Consider the following 18,004-nt stretch of genomic DNA (forward strand, 5'->3'; position numbering starts at 1 on the left):
GACCTCAAGTTCATATGTTAGAGACCATTGTTTGTTAATCAAATGTATACTGAACGCCCACTATGTTATCATACAAAATGGACATGAACTCTTCTGGAGCATTCATTCTAAGGTGGCAGATTGACAATGATATACTACAAAGAAAAGAAATAAAGGGAATAATGGAACAAAAGCTATGGTGGTTAGTAAAATCCTTTAGGGAAGTAACATTTAATCCAATATATTCTCAAAATACTGGGCAGTGTGTGTCATTTATTTCAGTAACCTCTTCACCTAACAAGGGGTTCAAACTCATGACCCTGAGGTCAAGAGTTTAGATGCTTCACTGACTGGGCCAGCCAGGCACCTCTGAAGTGAGTCTTTATTTGAGAGGAGATAAGTGGATAGGAGGAACAGAGGAAGAGGGAGCAGCTGACCCCCAGCTGAACAGGGAGCTCAATGTAGGGCTCAATTCCAGGACCCTGGGATCATGACCTGAACAAATGATAGATGCTTCATCAACTGAGCCACCCAGGTGACCCTGGAATGTCTTTTAAAACTTAATTCAGATCATCTTTTTCCTCAAAATAATCCTTCAATTGCTCTCCATTTCACTGACAAAAACCCAGAAGCCCTATAATGGACTAGAGTCCTTCATGATTTTGTCCCCAAATAGTTCCCTGACCTTTCTTATTATTCTTTCCATAGCACTTATCTTTAAGATATCACAAGCCTTACTCATTGTCTCTCTCTCCCCCACAGAACATAAGTTCCACTATAGAATGATCTTTGCTTTCTTCATTTTGTATCCCAAGTATCTCTAGAACAGTTCCTGAACTCTTTTAACAGTTCACTAAGTTTCGTTCAGGAATGTAAAGTTACATTATGATTTTATTAGTATTTAAATAAAGTTATCACATACAATGCTATGTTAACATCTAAATACAACACAGAAAAATACCACAAAATAAGAAACACAAAAACAAAAATCAGGTAAGATTTATTTAATGTGATGGGTGTGCTTGCCTGTTCATAAGTTCATTCCAGTCTGGAACACAGGAGGACAATGCTACCCGCATATCTGCTGCACCATTCAATCCATTTCTTTCCTTTGCTTTTAACTGGGTTAAGACTGAAAACCCTAGCTCACACAAACTAGTTGTTGTGAATGGCAATAATAGTGGGACACTCTTTCTACTTAGCAGAGGAAAGTCTTCCTTTACCTTAATCCAAAATGCTGATAAACTTAGTGTTTCATAATCACTCTTCAATGTATATGACGAACTAAGCTGCAATAATTCACTCTCTTCTTCAGGCACCAAGTTTAATTCAATTACTGATTCTGGGTTTCGAAAAGCAAATGGATCTTTTACCCAGCAATTTTCTCTTAATGTTTCAAATTTCTCTTCTGGAAAGAAATGGTTAAAAGTTTGAGACAGAGAAGTGAGATGCAACAATATCTCTAATTTTATTTCTTTCAAAATGTTTTCACTAATAATATTCTCTTCGATATGTTGCAAAAATCTTGGAAACATGTAGTAGCTAGGACAGTTGCTTTTAAGCCTCGCTTGCCATAACAATAATGTCTTTCGAAATCCCTGAATACGTTCGACATGTTGGAATATATCACTATTTTTCCCCTGTAGTTTTAAACTCAGTTCATTAAGAATGCCAAAAATATCAGTTAAATATGCCAATTTCATTACCCAAGTATCATCTTCAAAAATACTTGCCAAATGAGATTTTTTTTCAATAAGAAAAATGTGAATCTCATTCCTGAGTTCATAAACCCTGCTTAGTATTTTCCCATGAGACAACCAACGAACTTTGGTATGATATAGTAAGTGGGTATGATTAGTTCCAATCTCTGAACAAAATGTTTCAAGAAGCTGGTTATTTAGTGTGCTTCCTTTAATAAAGTTAACAACTTTCACTGCAATTTTCAATACTTCCATGAGATTCTGTGGGATTTCTCTAGATGCTAAAGCTTCACGATGTATAAAACAATGATTCCATACAGCACCATTATTAGTAACTTCCAGCAATTTTTTAATTACTCTGCTATGTTTTCCTGTTAGGCTTGCTGCTCCGTCACTTGTAATTCCTTTGCAGTTTTTCCAGTTTAATTTATATTGACCAACAATGCATTTTTCTAATTCTGTAAAAATATCTAATCCACTTAGGTGTGAGGCTATATTTAAACAACACAAAAAATCCTCCATAAAATCATCTTGCCACGCATATCTGACATACACTAAGAGTGTTGGGCAGCTTCCCACATCACTGCTTTCATCAAGTTGGATTGCAAAATCTATACCAGACTGCAACCGAGCAAGAAGCATGGTTTCTAAATGTTCCGCAATAGTACAAATGCGAAGAGATACTATATTATCACTAGATATAGTTTTTAATTTATCAGCTGATTTGTCATCAAAAATTGTACGTACCATATCCAAACATGCCGGAAGAATTATTTTTTCAGCAGCTGTGTGAGCCATTTTCTCTTTTGCTACTCGATATGCAACCAAGTATGATGATAATAAGGCTTTCTCACTAATGCTGGTAGAACCACCAAGAAATTGTGTTGACAACTTTACATCTTTTTTCTTTCTTTGAAAATATTCAAGAGGCTTATCAATAAGTTCAGAATGCTGAGTTTCTAAGTGTCTTTTTAATTTTGAAGGTTTTAAGCTTTCATTTGCAAGAATATTATTACAAATAACACACTGAGGTCTGTCATTTTCAAAGGGTTTTTCACATTTGATAAAACCATATTTTAAATAATCTTCATTATAACGTCTTGCACTTACTTTTTTCTTTTTGAAATGTGGCTCAAACGAAGTTGAAGTTTGCAAATTAGAGTCAATATTTTTCTCAATATTGTCACTATTCACATTTCCAGGTCCAGCAGTTGAACTTGAACATGCTTCTGCATATTTCACTTCACTTTTCCTCTTTCTTTTAAAAAAGTTATGATCCATTTTAAAGTAATTGATTAAAATGTTTTAACTGCCACTAACCAAAATAATAATAATAATAATAATAATAAATACATATATCCTAGATAACATCTCTCAAAAAAATGCAGTTTACAAAACGCATCTCAGTTGAACATTTCAGACTTCACATCTAATTGCAAGTCATGGTAACAAAAAACTAGACTGCTCACCAACTTTATTCTTATGAAAACTGAAGAAGACACAAGTGGACAAAGGACTGAAAACCCGTTTCTTAGCCAGTATACGTTCTATTCATTATATGCCCTCCATTAACTATCTTTTCACATATTGAAATTGACCTCAGTATTCCACAGAGGATTCTGTGGAGCACAATTCTGACAGAGGATTCACTTGATACTTTATATTTTATTTTGTTTTAAAATTTTTTTCACTGTGACTCATAAAACTGATTTCATGACCTACTAATGAGCCACGTACAGAATGTGAAAAATATTGATACAGACATATTTTCCTCTGCTGTGCTGAGCTTGAGTATGTCAGCTTGATGATCAAAGCAGCAAGCTAATGTGCTAGACTGTTGGCTGGTACAGGAACTTCCTTGAAGTGGTAGGTATATATCTTATATTTTCACTCTTGATACTTTTTGATAGGAAGAGTTTTTAAGAATGCCAGTATGGTCTGACCCAGTGAGGATTCAAGGAGGCTTTCCATAGCTAGGTCAACTACCAGGTTGGACCTGATGATATATTTTTAGAACTTTCTTGGACTGCATCTTTGACCTGGGAATAAGAGCAGAGATATGACATTAATGCTTTACAATGCAGAGAATATTACTGCCAGCTATGGCAACCCTCATGACATCCAAGATCATGAGTGCTGAAGCAAAAAGCCTGAAGCTCTTTTCTTCACTATGCTGTATCAGCTAAGGATTATTTCTGTAAGGCAAATCACCTAAACCATGACTGGTAAATAGAAAAAATAATGTCAAGGGGCACCTGGGTGGCTCAGTTGGTTAAGAATCTGCCTTTGGCTCAGGTCACGATTCCAGGGTCCTGGGATCAAGCCCTGCATCAGGTTCCCTGCTCAGCGGGAGTCTGCTTCTCCCTCTCCCCTTGCCCCTCCCCTGCACACGTTCACACGCACTCTCTCAAAAAAATAAAATCTTAAAAAAAAAAAAAGAAAAAGAAAAAAGAATGTCAGTAAAACCTGGAAGTCAGCATCAGGAGTTACAAAGTCTACTTACAAAGCGGAATACAGCAAGCATGAAGGAAGATAGTTCATTTGCCATTATATACTTCCTCTTAGCTCAGTTTGGTTATGTCCATCTTAGAAATACAGGTATCCCCCACTTTCTAAAAGTTCGTGTTATACCATTTCACTTTTAGGACAGACCTACATTAATACCTATTTTTGCTAACTGAAAGAAATCCAAAGAGGATTTTCACTTTTACAAATAAAGCTGTTACCATACTAATGTCTTCGGTAAAAGCAAAGAGGCATAATAGGAACTTTCAGAGAGATTTCATAGGAATGCTCTACTTTGGAAGGGAAACCTGTACTTAATGCACTGCTTTCTTTGATCTTAGTGTATGTGGGTCTTAGCACCATAACACAGCACTTCTTTACACACCCTTCCATCAAGTTGTTTCATCTTTCTGGGAGAGGGAGGGCAAGGCCTTATGTTTACTGTAGTGTTTATTAGAAAGTCAATGTTTTGGGCTGCCAGGGTGGCTCAGTTGTTGAGCATCTGACTCTTGGTTTCCGGCTCTTCTGGCAATATTCCCTTTGCCCCTAATTATCCCAGGTCCAGGTACCTGGCCCCTGGGGGGCAGCCCTTATGCCCTATGGCTTGTTAAAATTAATAAAAATGCCAGTTCTAAACCTGATTGGCCTGCTTACCCTCCCTCACTCATTCCTCTCTACTACACGAGGTGCAGGTGTCAGGAATACCAGGCACCCCTTAAAAATGTGCTGCACATTGTTTGAACGCCATGAATGTTCATCAGCCTGTTGCCACCGTATTTATGTGGGAGCCTAATCTTTTAATAATAAAGCCAGCTTTGAATGAGACATCACACAGAAGGGTAACCTTGAGACAAAAAGATGTTCCCAGAGGGAGGCTATAGCCTTGGTGATATTCTTCTGTGGGATTTCATTAATTATATCTACATGGACTTTACTATTAACAGTAATTTGACAATTGACAAATGTAGGACGTGTATCCATCACTGTGGGATTATAGTGTGTTCACGGCCCCAGAAATCTTCTTTGTTCTGCCTATTTATCCCTACCTCCTTCCAATCTCTGATAATCACTGATTTTTTTTTTTAATGTAATACAGTTGAAATTATACAGTACATAGACTTTTTGGTTGACTTCTTTTACTTAGTAATATGCATTTAAAGTTCCTTCATGTCTTTTCATGGCTTGATAGCTCATTTTTTTTCAGTACAGAGTAATATTTCCATTGTCTGGATACAAAAGTTTATTTATCCATTCACCTACTAATAAAAACATCTTGGTTGCTTCTAAATTTTGGCAATTATGAATAAAGCTGCTATAAAAATTAGTTGGTTTTTGTGTGAACATAACTTTTCAACTCCTTTGGGTAAATAATAAGGAATCTGATTGCTAGATTGTACATACAGTGCATTTTCAAGGAGGATCCATCAAAAGCTGTGTAGTGTATTTTTTCTTGCTGGAGCATACTAAAATGGGGACACAGATTATGCATTATAGACATCATGTAGTTGTTGAATGATTTTTTTTTTTTTTTTTTTTGGCAATGGTGTCAACGTTTGTTAACTCATTCATACTGGCTGATTTCAAATAATGCCAAAGGGACTACTCTAGGATCTCATGAGTCATGAAGGCCTAGCATGCTACTCAGTTACCCTGCTGGTGTCTCTAATATGAACTGTCAGAAAACAATGAAATTAGAAGTGAAGGGTATAGATTTGAAGGTATAGGCAGGGGTAAAGGTGGCTGGTGAGATGGGTCACATGATTTAGCATAATTCAGTGAAAAGCAGTTATGTGGAGAGCTAGTCAAGAGAAATCTCTATTTGGTCAGTGAAGCATTGGATAAATGTTAAATCTTAAATTTAAGGACTGAAACATTATGAGAGGGAAAGCTTCAATGAGCATCCCGGAACAATGTTGGAACACAGCTTCAGGAAGGTGCCAGGAAGCTGGCAGAAGCCATCTGAGAAAAAAGCTGTTGCTATAAGAGTAGGGTTGAATTGTAATATGCAATAGCACAAAATGCATCACCTTTTCTCTAGGCTAGTACTGTCTTGGCATAGTTAACTGTTTATAGTAATACAAAGGGTCAGTGCCATCAGGAAGGCCTACAAATGGGGACAGAGGTCGGGGCTTATTAGAGTGGTAGCAATTTTAGGTGTTGGTTGCCTTAGGAGGCGCTTAGTATATCAATTTGGCTAGTTATTATAAGTGCTTTAACTATGGCTAATAAGTAGCCTAAGGAGCTAGAAGTCTACTGTATACAGTACCTGCCTAACTTAAAAAGATGTGCATCTTGGACAGAATTCAGTGACCGGTAGAAGCCTTTGACTTAATCTTGGTTAGATGTTTCTTTGAAAGATGGTATCTTCCAAATATTTCACATTGGTCTGAAAAAGGCAAAGTTTTTTTTTTTTTTTTTTTTGGATGTCTTATGTCCTATCTTCCAAGGTAGGTAGTAGGACTAAAGAGTTTACTTCTTGGGATCCCTGGGTGGCGCAGTGGTTTAGCGCCTGCCTTTGGCCCAGGGCGCGATCCTGGAGACCCGGAATCGAATCCCACGTCGGGCTCCCGGTGCATGGAGCCTGCTTCTCCCTCTGCCTGTGTCTCTGCCTCTCTCTCTCTCTCTCTCTCTCTCTGTGACTATCATAAATAAATTAAAAAAAAAATTAAAAAAAAAAAAGAGTTTACTTCTCTTGGATGTCAGAGCATGGTGTACATCATCAATGTTTTATTTTTTTTAAATTTTATTTATTTATTCATGAAAGACACAGGGACATAGGCAGAGGGAGAAGCAGGCTCCACGCACGGAGCCTGATGTGGGACTCGATCCAGGGACCTCAGGATCATGCCCTGAGCCGAAGGCAGACGCTCAACCACTGAGCCACCCAGGTGTCCCCATCATCAATGTTTTAAACCAGAACTAAACTGTTGAAAAAAACAACTGCATCTAGATTCCTTTTTAATGAATAAAAAGAGTTGGAGGGAAATGCACAGAAGCCTTGAAGCAATCAGACTCAGATATATAGCTGCCCTTAAGAGCTAAAAGAGAACAATTATTGACTCTCTTGCTCTTATAGTTAAAAGTTCCAGTAAGGATGCTCATTTGTTTTTAATACTTCTTTCCCTCCAAGATATCTCAAACCACTAGACCTTTTTTTTTTTTTAAGATTTTATTTTTAAGTAATCTCTACAGTCAATATGAGGCTTGAACTTACAACCACAAGGTGAAGAGTCACATGCTCTACCAACTGAGCCAGCTAGATGCCCCTGAAACCACTACAATTTTAAGGATAAAATATGCTGTGTCTCCCCAGATATATTTACCTTATAATGTTAAGAAAAACAGAGCTAAACATGCTCCAAAGTCTTCTGTTTGCCCTCCCTTTTGTCTCTGAAAGGTGCCTTAATGGGAAGTCACAGCAGTTTTGGGGGACAGGTTCAAATCTGAAGTTTTTGGTTGAATCATAAGTTTTGGAATTTTAATTTGAAGAGATACATCCTTAATTAGAACTCAATGTAAATCAGAGCATATACACATAAGATGAGTTAAGTACATCAGTGTAATTCCACAGCCCAGATGGGTTCTGATGGGATAAATCGCGTCTGGCCGAAACTTAAAAGATCATAATAAATGTATGCAGTGATGCTTAAGATACACGATTGAGGTTATTTGCTGTAGATAAACCACATTTCTGAGCAATAATGCATTTTAATTAGCTGGACATACATTTAGCCATCCTTTAGGACAGAATTTCAATTAAGATGACCAACTACTCATACTTGAAGGTTACATTTAATATAGTCATGTGATACGGTTTCAGATTATTGGTTTTGCACTAATGAATCTTATCTACCTATTCCTATAATGTGTTTGTCATATGGTAGGTCAATAAATTTGAAAGAATAAATGAGAGAATGAATGACACTATTTTTGCTATTTTTTAGTGTTTTTACTATTACTATTACTTTATTTGAAAAATAAGTTATAAACTATATTTGAACAATTCAGCAACATGTAAGACAAAGGCTAGTAAAACATATTCTCTAAAATAGGATAATCAAAGCTATCCTAATTCACCATAAACTACTTAAGTAGTAGAAAGAATGGTCCTATAAAAACAGAAATGTAAACTATGTTTACATTTAGCTTACAAAGCTTAACACCTAAATCTACCTAAAAATAACTCATATAAAAATACTAATGTCTCATTTATATTATTAAGGGTATGAATTATTTTTTTAGAGAAAAACAACTGCCATTTAATCATTCTGGTCTTTTTTTTTTTAAAAAAGATTTTATTTATTTATTCATGATAGACATAGAGAGAGAGAGAGGCAGAGACACAGGCAAAGGGAGAAGCAGGCTCCATGCAGGGAGCCCAACGCGGGACTCAATCCCGGGACTCCAGGATTGCGCCCTGGGCCAAAGGCAGGTGCCAAACCACTGAGCCACCCAGGGATCCCCTCATTCTGGTCTTTTATATTTTTACTATTCCTATTTCAACCCAAGCCTCGAGAGTTTATAATTGGCAATGCTTCAGACTCTTGTATTCAAAAAGTAGTCTTCAAGAGCTACTCCCTCTCCTAAATCAGATAATTCACTTACAGTAATTGTAGAGGTAATGTATTAGGGTATAGACCTGGTAGATGTAGTAATGAAAGCATGGGGAAGTCCTTTTCTTTCTTTCTTTCTTTTTTTTTTCTTTTAAGTTTATGTATTTTCTTATTAAGTAATCTCTACCCTCAATGTGGGGCTTGAACTCATCACCCTGAGATCATGCTCCACCCTGAGATCACCGCTCTTTTGACTCAGCCAGACAGCTGGGTTAGTCTTTTTCTAACTGAAATAGGATGCAAGATATCAGCTTAATGAGACATGTAAGAAAATATTACAGGTTTGGGGCACCTGGGGGGCTCAGTGGGTTAAGCATCTGCCTTTGGCTCAAGTCATGATCCCAGGGTCCTGGGATGGAGCCCCCCACATTGGACTAACTGCTCAGTGAGGAGCCTGCTTCTCCCTGTCCCTCTGCTGCTCCCCCTGCTTGTGCTCTGTCAAATAAATAAATAAAATCTTTAAAAAGAGAGAGAGAAAAAATGCTGCTGCTGCAAGTTTGACAGAGAAGGTATGAAATAGTTGTGTAGGAAAGTGGTACTATGAACGGTCTAGGAAAATGCTTCAGGATTTTAAGCAGTTTGCATGCTTATCTTACTTAATGCAATGATCATTATTGCTATAAGCGTACTAGGTGGTCTTTAATTCCCTGCCACTAACTCTTACCTCCTAGTCCTATCTCCATGGTGTTATATTATCTTCTAAAAATACAGCTTGCTTATTTATTTATTTATTTTATTTATTTATAAGTAAACCTTATCCACATGAGAACTGAACCAATCAGGTGTTCTTAAAAAATACAGTTTTGATTTGGTTTCCTCCTAATTCAAAAACCTCTCAGGGTCCTGAGGTTGTACATTCTCCTCAGGACAATATCCTCGAAATCTAAACCTTATCTTTCTAGGTGTCTCCTTCATCACAAATCTTCATGCAATTCTACATTTTAAGCTCTAAGACTTTCCAAGTTCTTGAAATACATCATGCACTTCCACGATTCTGCTTCTGACTAGTATTCTGTTTTAATGGAATACTCTTTAAGTCCTTTGAAATCCTATTTATTCTTGAAGTGATTTAGCTCAAATGCAACGGCATTCATCCATTCAACTTAACAGTTAAGTGCTTAAAATGTATCAGGCACCGGCCATAGAAAGCTAAATAAATAAACAAACAAACAAATAAATAAATAGTGGAAAATTAATATGAGGAAATACCTGCTGGGCCGTTACAATGAATGAACCAGAGTTACATCACACTGACAAATCTTAACTGCAAAAGGATATTACATTATGCAAAAACAGTGCCGTGTACCTAATTAAAATTACAACATAAAGGTGCTTGGGAGAGTGGTGATCTTGGGCCAGAGGGAACAGGATGAGATTGCGTGGGGCCGACAAAGGATTTCAATTCATATTATCAAACAACTTGTGTCACTGATTTCTCCAGTTAGGTGGCGAGTACACAATGAGTCCTACTTTTGTTTCTGTATTTTGTCTAGAATGTTCTACTTTTTTTAAAAGGGATATATAAAGCGTGATTCCCTCCTGAAGGCACTGCAGACTGTCTCACAACCAGTAACCTCAAATCGCCTTCCGTCTCCAGGACTCTCTTTCGCTTCCCTTTATGCACAACTAGACCTTAGGGGCAGGAACTTCCTTCAAGGTGTCCTATCACCTTCGGGTGTATTCGCACGCTCCGCTCTTCCCAGCAGATTCCTGTTCCCTCCTGTCCTCTCGGGCCCAACGAGGCCTTCTAAGAATTTCACCCTGACCCTCTCAGCCGACCCTACAACAGCTCCCCCCAAATCCCGGACTGCTGCCCCCCTTCCCCCGGGAGACCTCACTGCGTCTCCTGAGCAAACCCAGAATGTCTCCCGTTAGCAGCCTCTGGTCCACTCCCGTCACAGGCTGCCCTTCTCCTCCTCACCTCCAGCCAAGCGCCGCAGGCCTCTCACCTCGCCCGTGGAGCGGCGGTTCAGTGCGTCCCCCCATTCCCTACGCAACACCACTTCCGGCCTCACCGCGGCCCCCACAAACAGCCCACTTCCAGCCGGGAGTGGGCCGGCTCGGCCTTCTGCGCACGCGCAAAACCGGACAGCGGGGCCGCATTTTCTCGTCACAGAGCTCGCGCGGCACTCTCGCGGTATTGCCTTCTCCCGCGGGAGTTATTTAAACGCTCGGGCGGTAACGCCGTTCTGCGCGCTCCGCTGCAGGCTGACTCTTCCCTGAGGCGATTCTGGAGGCTGGACGTCCCGTTCCGGAGCCCAGCGCAGACGAGGCTCGCTCCGACCGGGTCCCGGCGCCATGGGGGCGGAGAAAAAGCTGCTGTCGGCCAAGGAGGCATTGCGGCTGCCGTGGCAGCCGCAGTACAACCAAGCGAAGCTGCTGGTGGCGCTGAACCGCGTCTACCGCACGGTACGCGCCGCCCCGGGCCTCGGCCGCCGCCACTCCCCCCCGCCCCCCCCCCCCCCCCGGGCCAGCCTTCCCCAGGGGCCTCCGGGGACCCTCTGGACTCCAACCTTCTCAGCTTTCCCGACCCGGTTCGAAGAGGTCAAGAGACCTGCCCGAAGTCGCCCCCCGCCACCCCAGCGACTTCCGGCCGCGGACCCCGGAGTGACCCGCGAGCGCTCGCCTGTCCTGTCAGTCTTTTTTTTTTTTTTTTTTTTTCCTGTCAGTCTTTATAAGAGGATTGTAGGGAATTTTGAATTTTAGTACGTTTTACCTGGCTTATTTAGAGACTCCTACTGTATTTAATAATCACAGTCTTGTGTCTCTTAAGGTTAACAGTTCACTGATTTTTAACATGAATCTGCTTTTCATTAACTAAGTTTAAAATAGATACGTAAATATACGTTTATATTTCTGCCCAGTAATGATTTTAGCGAAACACAATTCTTATTGACAAAAATCAATCAGCACAATTACAGATAAGTGCATCTTTGTCACCAACCAGCTATTCTTCAGCCTGATAAACTTACTGCCTTTCGTTACCAGAAATAGAAAAAGAAAAGAAAAAAGCATTTATTTTCCTCAAGTTAATTTTTTTCATTTGGCAGGATTACACAATGACAGATTTTTTTTTTTTTTTTAAGATTTTATTTATTCATGAGAGACACACAGAGAGGCAGAGACACAGGCAGAGGGAGAAGCAAGCTCCATGCAGGGAGCCCGACGTGGGACTCGATCCTGGATCCCCAGGATCACGCCCTGGGCGGAAGGCGGCGCTAAACCGCTGAGCCACCGGGGCTGCCCTAAAAAAAGGAACAACTATTTTTTTTCACTAGATTTTAAAACCTCTTTGATTAGTAAACATTTTACATGCTCAAACCACCTAGGAAGAAATGCGCTGAGAAGACTCGCTCCTTTCCTAATCCCCATCCAGTACAGTCCCTCATAGTCTTTTACAAATAACCATTTTTAACTAGTTTCTTGTGTATCCTTCAGGGTTTTGTGCAAATACAAGCAAATGAGAATATGTATAGGTTCTTATTTCCCTTCATTCCTCCTTCAGTGTTTTCTATGTTGTTCTGCACTTTTTTCACTTAATAGTATATTCTGGGAGAAAAAAAAAGTATATTCTGTATACTCCTTATCATTGTCTAGTTACATCTCATTCTTTTTTTTTTTTTTCTTTAAGATTTTGTTTATTTATCTGAGAGAGAGAGAACGAGTCCGAGGAAGATTAGAGGGAGAGAGAGAAGCACACTCCCCACCAAGCAGGGATCCCAGGACCCCTGACTCAGGACCTGAGCTGAAGAAGGTAGACACTTAACTGAATAAGCCACCTAGGCACCCCTTTCTTTTTCTTTTTTCTTTTTCTTTTTTTTTTTTTAAAGTTGTCACACATTCCATTTTGTGGACATACCCCATTTTACAGTCAATGCACTATAGGCACACACTTGTGTTGTTTCCAGTCTTTACATATTACAAACGACGTTTTTTTAAGTAATCTCTGTGCCCAGTGTTGAGGGCTCACAACCCTGAGATCAAGAGGCATGCTCTACCAACTGAACCATGTTTTATTGAATACGTATTTCCTACATTTGCAGGGGTAACTAATTGTCAGATTGAAGAGAATTGCTGGGTCAAAGAGAAAATATATTTGTAAATGTGGTAATTAAAGTTGCCCTTCATAGAGTGGTCCATTTTATCCTCCCAGCAGCCAAATATGTGAGGTATTGTTTTTTTTTTTCCTTGCTCTTTTTTTTTTTTTTTCTTTGAGGGTGTGTGGGAACCATTGAAATATAATTAGGGGAATGTTTTTGATAGGAAAATTTGTACATAAAATCCTGAACAGTGTGGGAACAGGAGTTGCAATGATACACAATACATCAAAGGGAAATTATAAAAGGCAGTGTTGAATTGACACCAGTGTGCTTGTTGTTTTTAAACTGAAGTGTATGTATCTTGGTACATTTTTCTAAATAGACTGAAGGATGTGTAGAAGAATCAAAAGAATCTTTTGTAATCAAAATCTTTTTTTAGGGTTTTATTTATTCATGAGAGACACACAGAGACATAGGCTGAGGGAGGAGCAGGCTATCTCTGAGGAGCCTAATGTGAGACTCAATCCTAGGACCTTGGGATCCCAACCTCAGCTGAAGGCAGATGCTCCACCACTGAGCTACCCAGGTGTCCCTATAATCAAAATCTTATGCTGCCTTCCTCCATAACAGAAGTAACTCAAAAATAGGGACACAAGAAATTATTACTCGAGTCTATTTTCCTTAATCTGTTTCTGCTGGATGGACAACTAAAAGTTAAGGAATAAAGATTTTAGTTTGATAAGAAAATATTAATATATCTTGGAGAGTCTTGGATCAGTGCTAGAGATAAAGACTTATCAGTGTAGTTTGTGGATGATTGGTTTTTATATTTCTGATTATCAGTAAAACATTTTTACAGGAAGCATTTGTTCATACCTTAAAAACATTATGATAATCTGTAAATAGGAAATCTGCAGTTGAGCAGGAAATGGAATTTGCAGTTTATTACTTGATTTAGGCAAATAGAAGGAAGATAAGACAGTGACATTTCAAGTTATATTATTTTACTTTCTTTTGAACATACTCTAGAATAATTTTGTCAGTTTGTATTAACATTTACAGTGAATGTATGTATCATTTAAAAATTTACTGGGTTGAAAACTTTAAGAGCTTTTATAATTTAGAGAAAAGACATCTAAAAGTCTAAATTTATATATGATGATAAATACGGGTGCCTGGGTGGCTCAGTCATTTAAGCATCCGACTCTTGATGTCTCTGCTCAGTTCATGATCTCAGGGTTGTGAGATGGAGCCCCATAGTGGGCTTTGTGTTGCCCAATCTGCTTGTGTGTGTGTGTGTGTGTGTGTGTGTGTGTGTGTGTGTGTGTCTCAAATAAAATATTTAAAAAAATATATTTGATGATAAATAAGTTTATGGTATGTGTACATACATAGACAAATTCATGTCACATGAGTCACCTTATACATTTTTTTCTGCAGAATAAACTATGACAAGCTAATTCACTATATAATTGTTTATAAAGGTTTAATTTATTTATTTTTATAATGCTAGCTTTAATTTTAAAAACTTAAGAACCAGTTTAAGGTAATTATATTTAAATGAGCACTCAGGAAAGAAAGATTATTTTTTGGGTTCAAAATTACTGCATTCTAGCTTTGTTCTTTTTTTTTTTGCATGAATTGTACCTTCCTCATCAGTTATTAAATTGTAGAATTCTGAACTTGGGGGAAAACAAATGGTTGTCATTATAATGCTACCTGGGAATAATTTAAATTTTTTTTTTTTCTTTTCAGGACTGAGGCAAATAGCAATGAAGTTCAGTGTTTAGTGCACCAGAGTCTAAATAAGTTCTTGGGAAATATGCTGGAAAAAGGCCAGATTGATGATGTTTTGTGCATAAAATGGATGAAGGTCTTAATTAGACTAAAAGATAAAATTCCATATGTGATGATACAGGCAATCCTGGCTCTTTCAAGGCTTAAGACCTATGGGTAATGATTGCCCCATGGTTAAAGATATTGCTACTTCATAGTTCTTGTTTGGTTTTGTGTGTAGTAAACTTTTCCTTATTAAATATATAATGAGAGTGGAGAGTGTGTGATACATACACACACCTCATTTAAAGATAACATTATTTCAGTAGCATCCATTGATACCAAATGGGTATGCTATAATTTACCCAGAATTAGGGCGGACCCACAGGTCAACCAAGGGCTCAGTCGCGCAAGATTGCCCCTACTTCAGACACCAGCCACAAGTCTCAGGTATCCCCAAATTACTTGCACTTATACTTAACTAACTACAAATTTTGGAGATTCCTGTGACTGCCACACACCCCCCTCAAGGTATGAAAATTCCAGGAATGATTGACAGAATTCAAATAAGTGCTATACTTACTATTAGAGTTTGTTGTAAAGAATACAGCTGAAACAGCCAAATGGAAAAGATGCATACGGCAAAGTATGGGGGACAGGGAGTGCAGAGCTTCCATGACCTGTGTGGGTATCCCACCTTCCCAGGACATTGATGTGTTCATCAACCTGGGAAGCTTGAGCTTAGTTGTTTCAGGATTTTTTTATGAGATTGCACTGAGTAGGTATGTTTGATTAAATCATTGACTTCTTTGAATTCAATCTCTAGTTCCTCTGAAAATTCCATCCTTGTAATCACCTAATTGGCTTTTCAGGTGACTAGTTTCCATCCTAAAGTTATCTAGGGACCTTTCACCCCCACCTTGAGTCACCTCATTGCTATAAATTACCATAAAGTTGAAAGGGATTTCAGAATAACAAGGCATTCGTATCACTCAGGACTTGCTGAGGCTTTTTGAGCTCTGAACCAGGGATAAATATCAAATACATTTTTTATTATGCCATAAAAGAATATACCCACTATCTAAGTTGAGAAATGGAATGCTGAGATAACTTTTTAAGGGTCTTGTGGCTTTCTCTAAATGTATTTCCCCTTCCTTTCCAGAGGAAAACACTATCCTAAATGTTACCCATTACCTAGCTTTTCTTTAGAGTTTACTTTATTAGAGTTTTAAGGCTACCTAGATGTATCCCAAAAATATGTACTGTATCTTTGCCTTTTTTCACCTTAATATAATAGAGTTACATTACATATACACTTTGATTACTATTTTTTCCATGTAGTACTGTTTCTAAGAATCTAAAATCCAAATTTATGGATGTAGCTGTAGTCCATTCCTTTTCACTACTAGACAGTATTTTGTTTTAGAAGTATAAGAACTTGATTTATCCAGTCTCTTGGGTACCATTAGGAACTAAACTTCTATCAGCATTCCCAAACATGTGGAAGCATTTCTCTGGCTAATAATGCCTAGAGGCAGTATTACAGACTGAATTGTGTGTCCCCAAAATTCATATGTTGAAGCCCTTACTCCCAGTAAATGCCTCAGAATGTGACTGTATGTGGAGATCGGGTCTTTAAAGAGGCAATTAAGTTAAAATATGGCCTTTGAAAGGTAGCCCTCATCAACCCTGATGTGTTTTATAAGAAAAGGAAATTAGAACATACAGAGAAAACACTGGATGTGTGCACTGCCAGAAAAGAGGCCTCGTGAACCCAAACCTGCTGACACTTTGATCTTTGGACTCAGAGCTTCTAAAACCAAGAAAATAAATTTCTCTTGTTTAAGCCACCTAGTCTATACTATTTTTGTTATGGTAACCCTAGTAAACTAATACAGTTAGAATTGTTAAATGGTAGGATTATGTACATGTTCAGCTTAATTAGTAATCCTGATATATTTTTTAAAGTAATGGGATTAATTTGCAGTCCTACTAGCAGTGTCCTGAGAATTCTTGTTCTACATTCTTGGCCAAACCCGGTATTGTCAGACTACTTTTTCGAGTCTGGTAGGGGAAAAAAAGAAAACTGTCATTTTAATTGCATTTTCCTGACAACTAAGAGTTGAATATCTTCATAGGTTTCTTGTTTCTTTATCAATAAAATGCCTTTAAATTTTTGTCCACTTTTCTGTTGTGCTGTGTTTGTTACTGATGGATAGAAGTTAACTTTTTTAAAAAGGATTTTATTTATTCATGAGAGACAGAGAGAGGAAGAGACATAGGCAGAAGGAGAAGCAGGCTCCCTGTAGGGAACCCAATGTGGGACTCAATCCCAGGACCAGGATCACACCCTGAGCCAAAGGCAGATATTCAACCAACTGAGCCACCCAGGTGTCCCTAGAAGTTAATTTTAATGGAAGTAAGATCCTTTGGTGGCCTGTCCTCTTTATTTTTTTTCTGAATGTTGTGCTTTTACATTTGAATCCTCCTATCTGGAATTTTTTTTAATGTTTAATTTGAGGGAAGTACATCATTTTTTCTCATATTAATAACAATTGGCCCAGACCTATTGAATAGTCTTTTCTTTCTCCTCAGCTGGTCAACAGTGGCAGCTTTGTCATCAGAAGTCTGCATGGAATGTGGTCCTTTTTTCTGGTCTCTATTCAGTTATAAGTTTTGTCCAACACTAGACCAGCATCATGTTGTGGGGTTTTTTTGTTTGTTTGTTTGTTTGTTTTTTTGGTTTTTAGAGTATGTGTGAGGCGATGAGGGGCAGGCAGAAGGATAGTTAGAAGGGGAGAGAATCTCAAGCAGGCTCCACACCACGCAGAGCCCAACGTGAGGCTCAATCTCACTACCCTGAGATCATGACTTGTGCCAAAATCAAGTCTGACGCCTAACCCAACTGAGCCACCCAGGCACCACAAAGTAGTCTTAATAGGCTTTTGTAATCTCTATATCTGGTAGTAGTTTAAAATTTATGTTTTAAATGATATATGACATATAATTATTTAACAGTCCAAGTGTACAGATCCTGAAACTGTCAAATGTAAGAGTAGAGCTGCATATTTAAACATAGAAAATGGGTTTTGCTCCAAAAATTAGAAATTCTTTTCAAGACCGCATAATTCAGATCAAACTAATGAGTCTTTTAAAAGCCATTTCTAATAAGGCACTCAAGTTTGGGGTATTTTGGATGAGGTTTTAGGTGAAAAAGCTGATGGGCCATGAGTCGATAAATTGTTGAAGCTGATTTAGTGTATTAATTTTATACATTTCAAGTGGTTTATTAGTACATACAGAGTATCACTTGTTAGATAATTATATTGGGTCCTTAATACTTTTTCTGTCTTTATGTTAATATTTTATACTTCAAAAATTCCATTTTTTC

The 18,004-nt window shown here is 38.3% G+C and overlaps 1 protein-coding gene across 22 annotated transcripts in view; it reads right to left on the minus strand.

Annotated features, from left to right (window-relative positions):
* FAM200B (family with sequence similarity 200 member B) overlaps nt 1–10,924 on the minus strand; it is a 58,121-nt gene extending 47,197 nt beyond the window's left edge. For 2 of the 22 annotated variants that reach the window (XR_012020499.1, XR_012020494.1), the window contains exons 1-2: nt 10,719–10,911; nt 1,203–2,937 (exon numbers count right to left, since the gene is read on the minus strand). Coding sequence is in view for 14 of the 22 variants with exons in the window: in XM_072805157.1 (XP_072661258.1) it covers nt 984–2,960 (1,977 nt within the window). In the remaining 8 variants the exon portion in view is untranslated. Of the gene's footprint in view, nt 1–968; nt 3,719–6,450; nt 6,571–10,718 lie in introns of those variants that run through there. The other 20 variants (XR_012020523.1, XR_012020524.1, XM_072805200.1 and 17 more) reach the window with 18 other exon arrangements.
* Nucleotides 10,925–18,004: the final 7,080 nt, after the last annotated feature.

Source organism: Canis lupus, chromosome 2, assembly GCF_048164855.1.
Source record: "Canis lupus baileyi chromosome 2, mCanLup2.hap1, whole genome shotgun sequence".
Taxonomy (NCBI): Eukaryota; Metazoa; Chordata; class Mammalia; order Carnivora; family Canidae; genus Canis; species Canis lupus.